The following is an 18,403-nucleotide window of genomic DNA, read 5'->3' as shown; positions in this document are numbered from 1 at the left end:
CCCACCCCCCCGCCCTTTTCTTTGTGACTTTTCAGTGGGATAAGATCTCTAACTTCTTCTGTAACTGTAACAGCACAAGTGCTAGCACAAGAGAAATGCCAAGAGCACGTAGCCTGGGGAAGTTCATTTTTCATTCTTAGCCCTCAGAGTGGCCAAAACCAACTGAAAAAAACTAGCCTTAGAAAGACTAGCAATGAACTGCAATTCAAATGACTACATGTCCTCATCCTCCTGGTCTGTGGACAAGTGTCTGGGATGGGCAATGAAAGCTGTTCTTACCACTGGCTATGGTGATGCTTCCAGCTGTTATCCTAATGGGGCATGAGAAGTGATCCAAAAGCCTTCCTAGGAACACATCCTTCACCAAAATTGCCCCTCAAAGATGGTCCTCTACCTTTTTTCTCTGTTTCATTTTAAAAAAATATTAAACACGGAGGGAAGTGAGTGTGCAAAATGCTTGTTTAACATTGTAATTGTCTAGTGATGCCCTTTAACATCCTTCCAAAACACAGAAAATTAATTCATAAAGAATTAAAAAACTTTGGAACACAAAGAAATGCATTTTCAAAGTAATTTCATCTCTTGAATGAAGGTTAGAGGAAAAGATAAAACATTTCAAAACCATTAATAGGATTTCTTCCCACGCAAAACAGCCAAACTCCAGTGGCTTAACTCTACAAACACTAGGCTTAACTCCAGTGTTTATGATTTGCACAGCAGTATCTGGAATGATAGTACTCAACACATCCCCTTCCAGACCTGCCATGTTTACAGCAGAAAATAATCCTCTTTTTCACACAGAGCAAAACGTTTTTGTAGTGCTCTGTGCAGCGTCATTGAATTAAGTGTGTGTATTCAGAGTAATAACAAAGCTTTGTTTCTGATGTTGAGAACCAGTTTGTGGTGTTCTTCACATTGAAATATTACCAAGGAATTATGTCAGTGCTCATGTTTAGAATTGAAACACTTGTAATAGTGAAAAAAGTAACTTGCACATACCTTTCTTTGATTACAGAGGCTCTCAAGCTGTCAAGAGCTACAGATTGCTGAGTAGACCCACATTTCAAGTTTTAGAGCCTGACAGCAGAGAGCTGTGCATCTTCCAGCAGTTCACTTTACTCCTTCCACAAGGGTTTCTGAATAAAATCCATTTTTGTCATACAGTTACCTAACCTTGTAAAATCTCATTTTACTGCAGTGCTCCCTGAAGCATATTTGTAATGCAGCATTTCTGCTTTACTTTGGTTTTAGTACATCTCAAATGTTTTTAGTGATCAAATTAGAGACTGCAGTTAAAGATGGGTAGCAAACAGAGCCTAATAGCTTTGAAACACAAACATGATTGTTAAGTATGTTTCAACAAAATGCAGTTTGGAAGGAAAACAGTGTACCAACACACATAATCTGTATTTCCCTATATAAAGTGGAAATGCTACATATTTTAAGAATGGGGTTTAAAGTGTGACTCTCTTAACATTATAGTTAGTTGTAGCATAAGAAGATCCATCTGTGATGTGTGGGCAGTGGAAAGGGTATTAGAAAACAAGCCAGGAGAGTATTTTGGATTACTTCCTTTGTTTTAATTCTTTTCTCTTACTTTGTTGATGAACGATCTCAAAAAAAAATCTGTTTTATAAAATCTATTTTTATGTTTATCTTTTAAATCTAATTGAAGTTACACTAAGTAATATGACTGTAACTGATTATTTTTTAAACTACTGTTATAGATTTTGGTTGTTTTATTTGCACAGTCTTTTAATTTGCTCTTTATTCTAGCATGGGAGCATATTTGTCTTGGTGATGTATCCCTGGAAGATAAGAGGCACCTTCATTTCAATCAAATCATGTGATGTGTTAAACTTACATAAGAAACACCTGGAAATGAGCAGTACTTCAGAGCAGATCATCCAGAACAGTTTTGGCTCTCAGTCAGACTCAGTGAAATACATTGTGCAATAGCAAAGTATATAATTTCTTAGTTCATTTTACATATGTGCCACCGAATACTGTAGAAATACACTACTAGTGAGTGTATCACAAGATTTATTGAGTGTGTAGTAATTGGAATGGTTTTCTTCAGTTCCAGAATTGATGTCATATAAATATATATATAATGCAAATACCATAAATATAGAGAGTTATCTAAAAGTATTAAAATGTACTTTAGCTCTACAGATAGAGAATGGTTTACTAAGTGAAAGGAGAGAAGGAGACTACGGATAGTTAAGATATATATACATTTATATACATATAGTGCATATACTTATACTTGAATGACGTAAATGGAGTATAGATAATTTTTTTAATATACAACTCCATTTAGTATAGAATTCCATCGACCCATAAAGGAGGATATTTACATGAAGGATATTTGACACCATTTAATTATATTGTCATCACTGTAGCAAACAGTTACTTTTCCCTTGTCTATTTCAATGGTACTTTAAAAGTGAAGAAAATAATAGTTTGAAATGAACTGATAAAACAATCAGCTTACATATTAAAAGTAATTAAAGGTACTTTCAGGAGAAAAACAACTATATAATTTATGATATCTAAATATTGGTGGTAAAAACTTGAGAAGAAAATAGTTAAGAAGGGCTCTTGAGAATACAAAAGTGTTGAAATCTGTAGTGAGAAACTCACCAATGCATTAAAGTAGTAACTCAAATAGTATATTCCAAAATGATTATATAGTTAAATGATGCTATATTGAACAATGCCTTTTTCACAGCAAGTATCAATAAAGAGCTCCTCCATAAATGAGTATTAAAGGAGGTGCTCTGAGCATTATGAGCTGTAATTGAAATCCCTTACAGTGCAGAGATAGGTCATCAAAGTTTGAAATAGTTAAAAACAAACCTCTATGATATTACATAAAGGACATACATCCTTATAACTGAAGTCTGTGTCTTCACAAGTCTCTTTAAGACTATGTCTTGTACACATTAACATTTGTAAGGGTTCTCACTGTATAAAGCCTTCACTCTGGAATTTCCAGATTAAGCTGTTTAATAGTGGCAACCTAAACTTTGGTTTCTTTCTGCTTCTTCTGTGGGCTCATATATTATTTTATGAAACAAATGTCTGAAGTTTCAAACACATCTTAAGAAATACTTCCCTCATTACTTAAAAAGATAAAATTAGGATTCTTAAAAACCGTGGGATCCAAAAATCCCTGCTGGGTTGGGTGGAATGCTCCAGCTGAGATAATATAATGGTCTGTTTCTCAAGGGAGATACTTACCAGTGGGTGACCTAGATTGGTTAAATATAATTTTGAGCATATCTGCATTTCAGTATAAAATACTAGGTCCTAAAATATGCATATATGTTGCAGGTTTAACAGAAAATACGTTTCTCTTTATGATATATGTGGTCTTAAAGAATTGAGTACTGTTGTGCTGACAAAGCTACTTGTTTTACAGTTGCAATTCAAAATGCAGTTCAGATTTAGTTGAGATTATTTACTCTTTGCTTCCATTTTTTTGCAGTAGAATCGTGCAATTATAATCATTCAGGCACCCAGCTGTTTGTATCCCTGTCTCTCTGACATGTTTTTATAAATGATCTCTTTTGTAAGAAATTAAGTAGGTCAATCAAATTCCAGCATGCTATGAATCAAATGTCCCAGATTTATTTCAGTGCAAGCCTTTAATGTTCAGATTGTCCTTTACTGAGTCATGCATGATCAGCAATGGCAGGACATACAGAAACTCCCTGAACTTGGGCAATCAAGATAAAGGTCAGGACACTCACAGTCCATTTCTCTTCTACTTTTCTTGCTTTCTCAAAAAGGACAAAGATTCAGTGCAGAGCCGTGGCACCATTACTGTTGCCAATCACAAAGTTTCTAGTATTGGTATCAAGAAGTTCCTGACTTTTGTTTTACTGATTAGCTAACAGAAGAGGTCCTTGTGGGAGTCAGTTATGTTTTTAGATACATTTTATAGAGTTTATTATGATATCTAGAATGTAGGAAGCATGTTATGTTTTTAGAGTAGGTGTCTCGAACAAAATCATTTGGACGCTCAGGGTATCCATTCTCCCCATCTCTTCTGCCTTCTGCTTGTTATCCTCAAAGGGTTATGCCCACAGTAGGCTTTTACTTAGATTGTAAAGTTCTGAGGACAGAACCAGACTTTTGCTTTGTGTATATGTATGTATGCATGCATGTGTGTGTGTATTATCTAGCACTGAAGAGTCCTAGACTATGCTCTGCATAAAATCAAAATACAGATAGCAAATAATAACGATGCATGGTCTCAGCTGTGGTTATCTGTTATCATTGCTGCTCTGTGTCCTTTCTTCTCCAAACTGGTGAACACAATTGCCATTTGGTGGCCATGTTCCTAATTAGTCCTGAGCACATACAAGCTTTATGTCAAATGCTTTAAATCTTTTGTTAGCTGTCCTTTATATAATTAAAATCAGTGCATGTAAGAATACTTTTTTTTTACCCTTTCTGTATCCATTCTCTGTACATATCCTCCTAATTGTTTTTCTCTTTCTACTTTTTGAGCATTTTCCCTGTGCAACACTAACAAATATATTATTTGCTGTCATGTTCTTCCTTTCTTAGTTTTAAAAAGGAGTCTGCAAAACATATGTATCCATCTCTAGTATCTTGGTTGGAGCTTATTCAGAATCCTAAAATAACTGCATTTTGTCTTTCTAATTTGACCTTTTTTTAATGCTACAATAAGAGAATGGAGCTCCGGACCAGGAAGGCAGCTGAATGATTTGCCCTGACTGTGTAGGGCTATCAGAGTTGGTCATTGTTTCTTAAAAAGAGTTTTGACATCTTCATGTACAATGAATCCCCAGCCTTGGAGATACTCAGAAGCCGTCTGGACATGGTCCTGGGCAACTGGCTGTAGGTGACCCTGCTTGAGCAGGAGGGTTGGACCAAATGACATCCGCAGGTCCCTTCCAACCTCAACCATTCTGCATTTCTGTGAATCTCTAACTGCATGTCTCATCTATCCTGTTCATGACTGACTTCTCCACTTCTGAGGGTGGATATTGCCTCAAAAGACCCGTAGCTGATTCTGTTCAGAAATGTATCCCTTCTCAGTATATAATGTCTCAATGTATCCTCCTCCAGATCAATTCTACGTTAATGAGTCTCAACTCATGTATAAAGTTAGTGTCAGAGAACCTATATGCAACATATGTTAACCTGTCCTTTCTCTCACTCTCGCCTGAAATCCTTACTTCAAATCCAGTCATGCATTCTCATACCCATGCCACAATAACTGAGGTTTAATCACTTCAAAATTCAGCTGGATTCTGTGAAAATCTAGCTTTTTGAGAGAGAGAGAGTCAATGTTAGGCTAGTTCATCATTTGAACATGGCCTCCAACTGTAATGGAGAACTCTGGAGATACTGTCTTTTAGATTTTGAAATGTACAAAGATCATACTATAAATATTGCATAATTACAGTGTTTCCGTATAGCTTTTCATGGTCATTGGTCTGCGCAATGAGTAAATTTTGTCACATGTTGCCTCACAGTTGAGATGATGATCAGTAACTAACTGAAAAATACCGCTAGACATAAATTTTCTTTCTTCTTCTCACAGCCATATGAGGGGCTAAGACTTCAGGACCTGCGAAGGCTTAAGGATATGCTCATCGTGGAATCTGCTGACATGCTCCAAGCCCCGCTCTTTACTGCAGAAGCTCTACTTCGGGCACATGGTAATCCAAAACCTTAAAGACTAAAGAAACTGTTTTCAGCAAAATCAAAATTGCAGTTGAATGTTTACTACTTTTTATTTCCAAGTAAAAGATTAGTAACAGTTAATCACATACCAGGAAACGGCTCACACAGTACTTCAGAAAGAACTACAGCTGCAGTTTGTCAAAAAGCATTGAGTCAGACAGGGAAGCTGATGGGAACTATAATGGTAGACATTTTAACTTAAGCAATGTGGAGGAACAGAGCTTTCCTATTCTAGTGAGAGACACAGAAGTAGAACGTCCATGGTTTTGTGTGTGAAAAGTCAAATTCATTATACATATTTTTGTCAGACCATTGGTTTTCTGCCACTATATATTTGTGTATAAAACTGGATCCAAATTTTTTTTTTTTGGTTGCAATAAAAGCAGTCTGACCGTTGTAATAATGGTTGGAAATTGCCTTGGGGTTTAAAGCATATAAGTATATGTCCCTTAAAGGATTTTTATAGTTACTCTTTTAATACAGGGTATACTTTTCCATGTGTATATCTGTAATGAGTTTAATTTCACTGAAATCAGTCTGTGCTCTTGTTGTGTAATTTAAACTGGGGTTGTCAGAATGGGGATATACTGAATTCAGTGTGTTTGCTCCAGACAAAAGTATCTCTGAAACCCGGTAGAAGCTTTAGGCTTTGATTCAGTGATTCAAAACTTATGCTTACTGAAGCATCTGCATTGTCACTGTATGCCAAAGGAACTACTCAGGCAGTTAATGGTTTGCATGCTCATCACTATATTGCTGGATTAAACTTTCATACCCTGTTATTTTTCTGGACTGCTTGTAAAAATAAAAGGTGAGGGAAAAGTGAAATAGGAAAGCATTATTTTAAACCCACAACATTTGGCAGACTTTCATGAGAAAGTGTGGTACCTGAATTTCAGCTCTTTTGCATTATTTTCAATAGTTTGTATTTGTGTTCTTTTTAACATTGAATTAAGTCAATATGAACTTGTGCCAGTCTGATGATATTTAAGGTACAGTCTTTGCGTATATGTTTTTTCAATGTTGATTATTTGTTTAATTCTCATAATGTTTTTATAATATATGCAATATCTGAATGCTATTTTGGATTCTTAGAATACTCTCATTAAGTCTAAGTATTACTAAATATTTGACTCAGTGGTTAGGCAGATTCTGTAACCTGTGCAGATATTTTGAAGAAGAAAATGATGGTGATGCTGTTCAAACTCACAGTACAGTCTATAATAAGTCCAAAAGCAGTGAGGTTGATGTAAACTGTGGAGAAATGTCTGCCAACATCTAGCAAGCAGGAATTGAAAGTTGAGAAGAAATCGGTCTGTGTTGGAAAGGTCATTCTACTGAGGTTGCCTTAGTGATGTAGTGGTAACAATGCAAGTGGCCAGTGCAGAGAAAGTAGCACAGACAATTTGCAACTCACGAGAAAGTCAACTATTTTGCCTGTAGCTGTAGTCATACACTGCAAAGTAATCGAAGAGAATTTGGTTTATTTGAAATGAAGATGTAGAATTGCTTCAGCCTAGTAAAGGGAATAACTGAGCTATTTACAAAGGCTTAGAGAATTGGGAAGCATCAAATGCCAAATTGTAATGTTTTTGCATTTAGTCTTGAAATTCATGAAAGAATAATGTGAAATCTTAACTTAATTCACACTTAATATATGAAAAGCATGTTTTAAATTCTTGGAAATATCATTCCCATACATACTCTTAATAGTTTACATACATGTAATATTTAATCCAACAAACTTTGCTTTCTTTTATTGTACAAATGTATCAATTTACTGACACAGACTGTAAGAGTTAAAAGTGTATTTTTCTTTTTTTTTTTTTTTAAATTAAAAGACAGAAGTAAAGTTAGAGCCAAGATAAAAAAAATGTTATTATGGCAGTCATGTAAATAAGTAACTACAGTTTATCTACAAGTGTTTTTTTAACGTTGTTCCTGTTTCAGTCAGCTCCCTTCTGAAAGATTACAAGCTCAGGGTAATTTGAAAAATGCTGATAAAATTTATAATTTTTGAACTGTAAATATGTTCAGGATCCATGTCTTTAAAAAAAAGAAATTAAACTAACCCATGATATGTTTTAGCTTAGATATGTAAGCACCTGATCAGGAAATCATCTCCACCTCAAAGGTTTTTTTTCATATTAGGAAGGAATAGATTTTGGTATGATAGCAATCATTATTTGACAGGGGCAATATTTTTACTAAGTTCAGTGCTTATCGGGGTTTTTTCCAGCATTAATACAATATAGGAATACTATTTATCTTTTGCTTATAAAATCTAAAATTCAATAAAATTTTATTATTCAATAAAAATAACACAGATTATTTGGTTAGTAACATTGAGTTTCCTGTGGGAGTACCTAACATTAAAAAAACCCCAAACTTTAAAATACTTATTTAAAGCAATAGGAAAAAATTCAGAAATTTCCCTTTCCTTCTGAAATTCTAGTTCATCTGGTCTGTCCATAGTGTTGATGCTTTTAGATATAAATCTATACAGGAATTTGATTGATTTATATTTATATGAGAACTTTTGGGTATTTTTAATAGAAAAAAATCACTATTCTTAGGATACCTTTAGTATTACTCTTAGGAATCAGAAACAGAAAACATTTCGAACAATGATTAAGAAAGATTTGATTTAGTTTTAAGATGTTCATACATAATGCAATTTGTTTCACTAGTTCTTTTTTGTATATAGATGGGCAATGTTCATTATGAATAAAAGTAAAGCATTCAGTAACACTTAATTATAGAATAAATATGTAGTAAGAATATATAGAAATATTTTTTGTAATCAGGAGGGGGTTTTTTTCTTTTTTTTTCCCCAGAAGTACATCACTTTTATGTGCATATATAAAGACTGGTAACTCATTATGTTACAAATCTTTTTGTAATCCAGTTGTATCTTAGTCTTCTTCCTTTGTTTGTAGCACTTGGCTTCATCTTTTTAAAGAAACACAGTAGATAAAAGTGAATCCATATTGAACAATTACTTTTTTCAAAGAAATGGAAAATACTGAAAATTCTCTGGTGCAAGGACTGTTATATTTTGATCTGTCCTTACAATTCATTGCAGTTCTGGTTTCTGATTGAATCTCCTAGCTACTACAATTGCTGTAAATAAATAAATTGCTGTAAATAAATAAATAAATAAAATTATTTAAGACTAGTATTACAGGGAAAAGGGAAGCTTGCGATGCAATTATTTACAGAAATACATTGTATTATGTGTTGTCTTAGAATGTGTTCTGTAAATTTTAATGTCTAAAGTTCCGTTCACTTACACTTTGTCATAATTTTTTATTTCTAAAATTTTTAGCTTAATGTTTATATATTCTTTTGAGGATGTAAGTTACAAAATATATTTTGAACATTGTCAGCTGCATAATTTCCCATATCTGTATATTTATTGAAGACTGGGACAGGGAGAAGTTACTTGAAGCATGGATGTCTAATCCGGAGAACTGCTGCCAGCGTTCAGGGGTTCAGATGCCAACTCCCCCTCCAAGTGGATACAATGCGTGGGATACACTCCCTTCTCCACGAACTCCACGCACTACTCGCTCATCTGTAACTTCCCCTGATGAAATCAGCCCCTCGCCAGGAGACATTGAGACAACTGTGGTAAGTTTATAAATAGATCTGAAACTAGCAGGGCAGAAGAACTTATTTCTAAACATAGCGCACCTATGCGGACAGGAGAGCTGTGTTGTCATCTCATTCTGAAAATATGTTTGTCAATGTGTAAAGTGTTTCTCTTTCCAAAAGTGGTGAACAGAGAAGTTGACACCTTAAACATTCTATATAAGAACACAATCGAGCATCTAGCTAATATAAAGCACTCTGTTTTCACCGTGACTGTCACTCACAAAGTAGCATTTTAGCCAGCTAGAGTCGCATCAGTGCATTTGGCTCTTTTGAGGTTCTCTTCTCATCTCATGCTTACCAGGATGTTCGCTTTTATATCCATTTCCCTGAATGTACTCAATGCTGTGAACCCTGACTTTCGAAAATTTTTTCTTCAGGAAACAAAATTCTCTTTGTCTGCATTTTGAAATGTCAGCCCACTAGTGTACTGTAAGCTTGTAATTACTTTTACTATGTGTGGGCTGCTTCAAGCAGTTTACAAGGCTATTGCAAATTTGAAATATGAAAGTGCCTTTCATTAAAATCAGTGTGGTTCTTTTGGAAGACAGACTTCTCTTTTTAATAATCTGCAGCTGCAGCATTATAAAACTTTTGCTCCATGACCTAAGCATTTTTCTAGAATATTATATGCAGTCTTGCAAAGGGATCATGACTAGATCTCACCTTAAAATTAAGATTTTGTATTCCTGCATAGAAATCTTTTATTTCTTTAGTTGTAAAATGCTGAAAAGGAAGCTATATAGAAGGAATAATGTTATTGTACATTTATTTACATTAGCAGTTAAATACCATCCAGGAATATTTCCTACTTAAAATGTGTAATCAAAGATTACATGTCTTCAGTTTTACATTGTATGTTTTGTTTTCATTGATGATCCATAAGCCAGGAATGCAGGTTTGGATAATGATTGCCATTCTAGATCTACTGTGTCTAAATCCAAATCCAGAGTTATGCATTTAGTATTCATGTTCATTTAAAAATCTTACAAAGAGCTATCAAAATAATATTTTCAAAATGTTGTTTATGAAATAATACAGCTTTTTCTGAAGTCTCTTATTTTGCAGGAAAATGAAAACTAAAAGGAATAGATAAAATAAAACTGCAAACTATAAAGCTCCTTTTCAGACTTTGCATTTACATCCTATCTTAGAATTAAAACTGTTCCAGGAAGTGTTCCTGTGCTTGACATTTTGAAGTTAGGGCTTCATGAAATTTCTTCTTTAAAGTTACATTTTAAACAAAATTGAAAACTCATAAAAATTTAGTAGTGGACATTTTTGATGCATTGTCAACTTCTAAACTGTTTAATTTTGGCAAGACAATAAGCTGAAATGACTGAAACAACAATAAATGCCTTCATCAAGTTTTGCACTTTAAAGGCTGACTTTTTTGGTGTGGTTTGGTTTTGTTTTGGGTGTAACACAAGTGCTTTTAAAAAGTTGCATAGCATAGGCTAACTTTTTGAAAATGTCCTATGTGTGTATAATATCTAATGTATTGAAAGCTGAGGTAAATTTTCATGGAATCTTTGTTCCAATGGAAAGAAAAATCTATTTGTACTCCTTGAAGAATATGAATATTTATTTTCACACCTAACCACAAGCAATGAGTAGTTTCATCCCTATGCTTTAAATGTTTTCAGAGTAAGGGTCTCAATATTCAATGTTATTTTTTCTACAGTACCTAGTTGTATAAAATTCAGCAGTGGTATCTTCCGTTGGAATATTTGTAACTTATTTTATTATTTATTTTGATTGAAAACCTCCAAGTATTTAAAAAACCAGTATTTATGTAGAGTATTACGTAAAATTATTTGCTGCTGTTGCACAACCATATTGCTCCACCTTGATTTGGACCTGATTGTGTGAGATGCTAAACACTTCCTGTAGCCTCTGTCATCTCCAAACTCCATTTCTGGCTGTCTGTGAAGCTGATGAAAAATTCAGGTCCATTTTGTCCCTAGAATTCTAACTCTGAGGTCCTGGCACTGTGCACAGTGAAGCACTTATTGAGCTAGGGGACATGATGGAAGGCACCCCAAAATGGGCAGTTTGGATAAGGAGGTATAGAAACAGTGATACCTAATCTTTCCCATTTCTATTTCTATAGCTTAAATTACTTTTTTTCTGGTTACAGTTAGATTTTTTCCCCTACTGAGTGCTCTACATTTTTGCTGAGACTTTTCCAGCGTAGCATGTCCTGCTAACAATATGCAAGGCTTTAGAGTATTTCTTAATCAGAAGTGTTTTTTTCATCTACAGTGTGACATTTGTATGTGTAATATTTCTGTGTTTGAAGACCCAGTGGATATGCCTTGTGGACATGACTTCTGCAGGGCATGCTGGGAGGCGTGAGTATATGTACTTTTCTATCTTTTGACAAGCTTTCATACTTGCCATTTTGAAGAGGAAAGGACAGAGACCATAAACAGCTAATGTTTGGCTTTCGAAGAGTTGCTGGTTTGACCCTATCGAATATTTAAGTTGTCACTCAGTGTCCATCAACTGATTTAGGCTACATAATGTTCATTTTGTTCCTGATTCAACAAAACTCTTAAGCAGATGTTTCAAGCCTGTGTGTAAATAGATGAACCTACTCTTGATTTGCTCAGTATGTGTGTGGTGTTGGTGGCATTGGGGTTTACACTTTCTAAATTAAGCACATGATTAATTCCATCTCTTAGTTTAGCACACTAAACTTAGACATCATAAATCCATTTCCAGTCAGAAAAACAATTAAAATGTTTTCTTACGTTGATGGTTAATAACTGAGGAGTAGATTTAGCTTAAAAGTTCTAGTAGTGTAATGTTCTTGTTACTTCATAATTTTTTGGAAGTCAGAATAGTCATGCTAGTAAAAAACTCAGACCTGGATAATTATAGTAGTATAAATATTTATCACACTTCCCAAGAATAATTATATCTGTATGCAGTACCTTTATATTAATCTTTGTGCCCATTCAGGGGATTGTACTGCTTGAATTGTACCACTATAATGTCTTGTTGTAGTGTGATATTAGCACAACTAGTCCATCTGCAGATCAGCCCAATTTGTATGAAGCCATTCCTCCTATGTTAAGGAAGAGCACTTTCTCTTCCATATGAGCTTTTAGACGGCAGTTTTTTTCAGTGGCAAGAAAATTAATAGTCATGCTTCTGTTGTCTTGCAAATTGTAATGCAGCACTGGCTTGACATGGTGCTTCTAATTTGGGTGCTGGACTATGTGTACTGTGATTTGTGCATGCATGGAGAGCTACAGTTCAATGTCAAGCAAGCATTTGCAGTGGCACATCTAGGGTGGAGTTTGTCTTTCTGAGCCAGCCATTTCTAAGTTAACTTGGGAGCATAGCCAGGACTGAGTTATCCCATTCTAAGATAGGAATCTAAGATGTGATGAATTGGCAAGTCTCTCTACCTTAAGTGTTAAAGGATCCCAGGTGACTAACTTAGAATAACTGCCTCTTTTAGATGATTGAAGTTAGATATCTGAATATCGTCTTTGATGTCAAATTAGTAAGTAAGTTACAGTTTTTTAAATTAAGCAACCTTGTGCACTGTTAGTTAAAGTCCAGCTTTCAGCAGATTTCTGAGCTCGTTATGTTTTGCATTGTGATGCGTAGGGACTATAAATGTCTCCATTTTGAAATTTGTTTCCAAGAGCAGACCTATTTTGACTGCCATAGTTGTAAAAGTTAATTGCATATCAAATTAATTATTTCCTAGTTTAATTACAGTTACATGTTTCATTTCTGATTTAAGTTAGAAGTAATGCTTAGTTTAATTAAATATTGCAGAGCTGTCTCTGATAAATGGCAAGAATGGAAAAAAAAAACATGTAGGGCTAAGCATAGCTGATGCTGCTTACTTTTGAACCATGACAGTGTTCCTTTATTTTTTTTAATTATGCTGTTTATCAAATTTGTAGCCCTTTTGAGCAGAAAGGGGTAGTTCCTATTCTTTGTTTAAAAATTGATTAATGTGAATATCAGTGAACCTAGTACAAAGTATTCAGCAACATTTTAATTTTTACTTTTTATTCACAACCACCGACTGACAAAATTCTGGCAGATTTTTGAATCTGAAAATTCAGGAGGGTGAAGCTCACAACATTTTTTGCCCAGCATATGATTGTTTCCAGCTTGTGCCTGTAGACATCATAGAAAGTGTGGTTTCCAAGGAGATGGACAAAAGATACCTTCAATTTGACATTAAGGTAAATTATCAAACTGTTCTTGTACTCTTGAATTGTATTTCATTTTATAAAAAATACTTACAACTTCTATGTGAAATGCTGCAATATATCTGTAACGTTCCAAGTAGAAATTCATAAATTAATATGTACACTGAATTATTGGCTGTCCTATGTGCCATAATACCAATGTTTCATATACCACTGAGAAAAAAGAAAGAACGTTTTATTTATTCCTTAAGCACGAATGCAATACTTCCATAATGTGTAACCTAATGCAGTATCCATAAAATTACTTGATCAAACTAATGTTCATAACAGGTGATATGCAGCTTTTAATCAACCAGACTTGTTTGTGTGGCAAACTAAAATTTTTAAGAGTTTTGGGATTATTTTTAATACTGAGAGACTCTTTACATTCAGGAATAGTACCTGTTTCCATTTAAAAAATGTATTAGTACAAGTGAATTACTTAAATTTTTTTTCATCTACTGCTTGATATGATTGCTATATACAGGAAGAGAAGTAGGAAAACCTTGCCTTGATTTTCCTGTTTGATTTTTTTAATGTGTTTATTTCCATCTTTGCAACTTGTTTTTAAAAGCAATCTTTTAATTCACCTTTTTTCTTTTATAGTAGTGTAGTAATGAAATAGTCTTTGAGATAATGTGCTACTTTATCAGTGGTGGCAGGGCAAAAGAAAGTAGAGAAATATTTTTTCATTTACAATACAATACTTTCTCTGTGTGACAAGTCTCTTTAATACAGAGTAACAGAGTCTTACAGAGTAAGATGCAAATTAAATTACCAGATCTGATTAATCTTTTACATCTTTATATTTCAAGTGACTGGTGATCAGCATAGGTTTGAGCAAAGTAGTGAAAGTTCCTTTTCCTCTTCATTTATTAGATGTAAGTTTTATAAAAGAAGACCTGCTACATTAACCAGAAAAGTTGGGAGGTAAATTCCTAAGGTAGTCTAGTTCTGATTTCAAGTTTATTGCGAGTGGGATATATTGTGGGATTTTTGTTTTAATCAATAAGGTTTTAATTCTTTTCAACTACAAGAGTCAGTTCTGTTAATGAGTGTATTGCCAGTGCATATATAGTAGAAGTTTACAGTAAGCCATATCCCAAAAAAATTGACTTGCACACATTGAACATTTTGTTTGGGTTGCAAGTCATTTGCATTTTAGCATAAGTCTGGAGTACTGTTGTTACTTAAAAAAAAATACCATTTTTAAGGTGGAGATTAAATTATTCCCTTTTTATAACTATTTTTAAAAGCCTGTCAAAGTAGCTACAAGATTGTCCTTATGCTTTTTGGCTTTGTTCCTTCAAAGGAAGATTATGAATACAGATTGGTTTATATCAATGATGAAATCTCATGTTATGTCATAAAATACTTTCCTTTTTTCCTTTTTTTATCCCCCAGGCCTTTGTTGAAAATAATCCTGCTATTAAATGGTGTCCAATACCAGGCTGTGAAAGAGCAGTAAGGCTAACGAGACAAGGATCAAATTCAACAGGATCAGACACACTTAGCTTTCCTATGCTAAAAGCACCTGCTGTAGATTGTGGAAAAGGACATCTTTTCTGCTGGTTGGTACTAGAAACTTACCTGCGTCTACATAAACTCACAGTCACTGCTATTCCAGAGGTTAATTAAAAAGTCCCACTTAGCAATGAGAATGCAAGAAAAATCTGTATGGGATGGTATAAGACTGTACTGTCCTGTATCCATGTACTAAATAAACTCAGGTGCACAAATATTTTAGTATTTTGGGGCACAGCAAAGGTTTATAATATTGTTTTACTAATTATTGATTCTGTTAGATGCAAAACAGCGGTACAGAGTGTTGTTATGTTCTATTCTGAGGGGACAGAGGAGAAGCAGGATATTGCTGGAGGGATTTTTGTGTCTGCTCTGGATAGTCATAGTGTAATTGAAACATGGCACATTCGGAATTGTAGTACGGGATATCAGCAATGTTTAGCTCTTTCTGAATTTTGGTAGAATCACATCAAAGAAGCTGGAGTTTAAACAGGACTATGAAGGACCTTTTGCTTCATATATAGCTATTCTGTTTGCAGGATCACTCCAATCATTGTTTCACATTACGGTCAGCACTTTTTCTTTATGTTATCTTCTTTTGAGTCTTAACACGAATACAAGCTTGAGAGGAGTAAAAAGCCGTAAGATATTTTAAAAAAATCCCTCAGATTGCCTGTCTTCAGCACTTCCAAGGAAAGGACAACAACAGTATCAACAAAAGCAAAAAAGTGGTGGGATATTTTTCTGAAGTGCAGAGCAAAGCCCTATCCTAGTTCCTTGAGATTATCCATCTGACAATTTATTACTATTGTAGTGGGACATCCTTTTCACTGTTGGAAAAGCAAAAAGGGTCAACCAAAATATAGACAGACAAGCTGAGTAATCTTTTAGTTCTTTCCCCACATGAATGGAAAGGAAGAAGGAACAAGAGGAAACTAGACATAATGAAACAACCACAAAAGCCAGAAATCAGAATTTCTTGGGAAGGAGATTGTTCACAATGGATGGAGAACTCGGAAGGAAACAAATCCTGTGAAAACAAACCAGAAAATATTTTTACCAGGGAACATATAACAAACCGTAGTACTATTCCATAAGAAGGTACCATCCTCTCATCCTTACTTCTGATTACAGAGAATCAATTTTTCTGTTAACCTGAAGGACAGAGCTTGAGACCACTTTAGTGTAACATTGGCATGGTCCTTCAGACATTGGCAGCTTCTGCCTCCTTTACATGGGCTGAATGTACTAGTTCCCCAGAATGTCCTCTGAGTGTGAAAATGTCTTCTGAGTGCCTATTTTTTATGAGAAATGTCTTTTTAATGTTTCCTGATAATATTTCTGAATGTTCTTTTTATGTTAATGCTTTGAGATGCTGCACAAGCAAATATGGTTAAGGTCTTGAAAAAAACCTCATTTTAGCAGCAAAATGTCCAAGAAGGCCTTTCCAAGGCCTTTTTTTCATCCCCACAAAAGTGAATGAAGAGTTTCAGCAACGGCAAGAAAGTTCTGCTAGCAACCAAAGCATCCTGCAGTACTATAAATCAGAACCATTTGCTGAGGACAGCCAGATTAGTCTTACAGTACAAAAACCCTGTGCCTGAATGAGTTCATCTGGAGAAAAAGAAAGTGTGTTCTCAGTTCAGAGAGTTTTCATCATTACTGTATGCTTAAAGGGAGCTTGCTTTATATCTTTAAAGTTAAATCAACACATCCAACAGTTGCGTGCTTATGTCAGTTCTGCAAGTTTTAGCCAGGTAATCTACAGCTGAGACATTGTAATAGCAATTGATACTGCATTTAGTAAGAGATTCTTCAGAATCTATGTATTAGAAAACGCCAGCCAACCCCTAGAGGATCACTTGATTTTTCGGATCTATAGCCTTCCTGCTCATAAAACAAGAAAATTCTCTGAGTTTATTGAGCAATTTCTTTTTTTTTTTTTAATGTGGAAGTAAGAATGTTCCTCTTAAATACAGACTTACTTAGAATTTACTCATTTTTCATTACCCACTACTAACAGCACCTTCAACAAAATGTAATGTATTGTGACAATACCAAAATTGTATTCCCTTTCAGAAGAAGCGTTCTGAGATATTTAAATGTAGTACAAATGAAAACTGTGCACAAATCCTACATCTGTGTATTATCAAATACATTCAACATATTAGAACCCCTCCAGGCTCTTTCAGAAGTACAAGGAATTGTAGCAAGCAGAGACTTCTGGAAAATAGTCATAACAGGCAGTGCACACTTAGTTTTGCACCATCAGCCCTTACTCCTTTCATCCTAGATGCAGACAAGTGGCAAAGTCTCGTTCTGTGGGAGAGGCATCTCTTCAGGTGCGCTTGGGAAGCCAATTACAAGTTGCAACAGTGTTTTGATGTTTTGATTCAAATTTCATTATATGATATAAATATTATCATGAGGGGAAAGAAAATGCAAAACTGCATTTTTCTTGGATGAGGCTTTTAGCCCTTCCATGAATTTTAACTTGTTGAAACTTGCTACAATTTTATTAAGTTTTTACTGCACCTTCAAATAAATCATCCTGCTGAGTATTGAGGAAGGCAGTCTAGGGAGGCTAACGCTGTTAATTGTCACAGGCATTTGGCGTTAGTTCCCTTCATACAGTGCTGTCAGGGAGTCTATACAAAATACAACTTTGTTTCATAAAAAGTTTTATGAGCAGTTGGCTCAATGCTCTTACTCTAGTAAAATGACATCCTAGTATAAAAATCCTTGTTTTGAAGTGGGCTGAGGAAAGTTCTTTCATGAGAAGTTCTTTAACACTCTGTATGACTATCATATAGATATAGATCTAGATATAGATACGTAAGATAGATATATATGATTGCACTTTGTTACAAATCCACAAATTTGCAAATTTGAAAACATCAAAGAAACAGCCTTTCCCCCCCTCCCAGTATTAGATTGACTAATCAACTTTTAACTTAAAATTGAGTTTGTTAAAGTTAATTTTTGCTAGTTTCAGTCCTTTCTGGGAACAAATACCGTGTGAGAGGTCTTGGCTCTCTTGAAGTCAATGATTTAAGGGTACTACTGTTCCACAGAAGTGAAAGGTGTCAGTTTTCAACCGGGGCCGAGATTGCCTTATTACAGACTAGTTATTCATTCCAGTACAATCTTTCCCAGCTACACATCTTAAATATCTCCAAACCAGAGATCCTTGGGTAGTGAATTTAAGCTTGTTTGATAGCAGACTAGCTAGTGGGAAAAAAGTTGAAAACTGTTGCTGTAACTTTTTCTTTGTT

The 18,403-nt window shown here is 34.6% G+C and overlaps 1 protein-coding gene across 1 annotated transcript in view; it reads left to right on the top strand.

Annotated features, from left to right (window-relative positions):
* ANKIB1 (ankyrin repeat and IBR domain containing 1) overlaps positions 1-18,403 on the top strand; it is a gene marked incomplete at its 5' end in the record, with an annotated part of 36,365 nt that overhangs the window by 2,093 nt on the left and 15,869 nt on the right. Inside the window, 5 exons of the mRNA XM_009705929.1 lie at positions 5,585-5,702; positions 9,152-9,360; positions 11,647-11,735; positions 13,454-13,598; positions 15,009-15,175. Of these exons, the coding sequence (XP_009704231.1) occupies positions 5,585-5,702; positions 9,152-9,360; positions 11,647-11,735; positions 13,454-13,598; positions 15,009-15,175 (728 nt within the window). The remainder of the gene's footprint in view (positions 1-5,584; positions 5,703-9,151; positions 9,361-11,646; positions 11,736-13,453; positions 13,599-15,008; positions 15,176-18,403) is intronic.

The sequence above is a fragment of the Cariama cristata genome, unplaced genomic scaffold (genome assembly GCF_000690535.1).
Source record: "Cariama cristata isolate BGI_N322 unplaced genomic scaffold, ASM69053v1 scaffold40238, whole genome shotgun sequence".
Classification (NCBI taxonomy): domain Eukaryota; kingdom Metazoa; phylum Chordata; class Aves; order Cariamiformes; family Cariamidae; genus Cariama; species Cariama cristata.
Note: the sequence above shows the minus strand (reverse complement) of the source record. Positions and strands in the feature narration are given on the sequence as shown.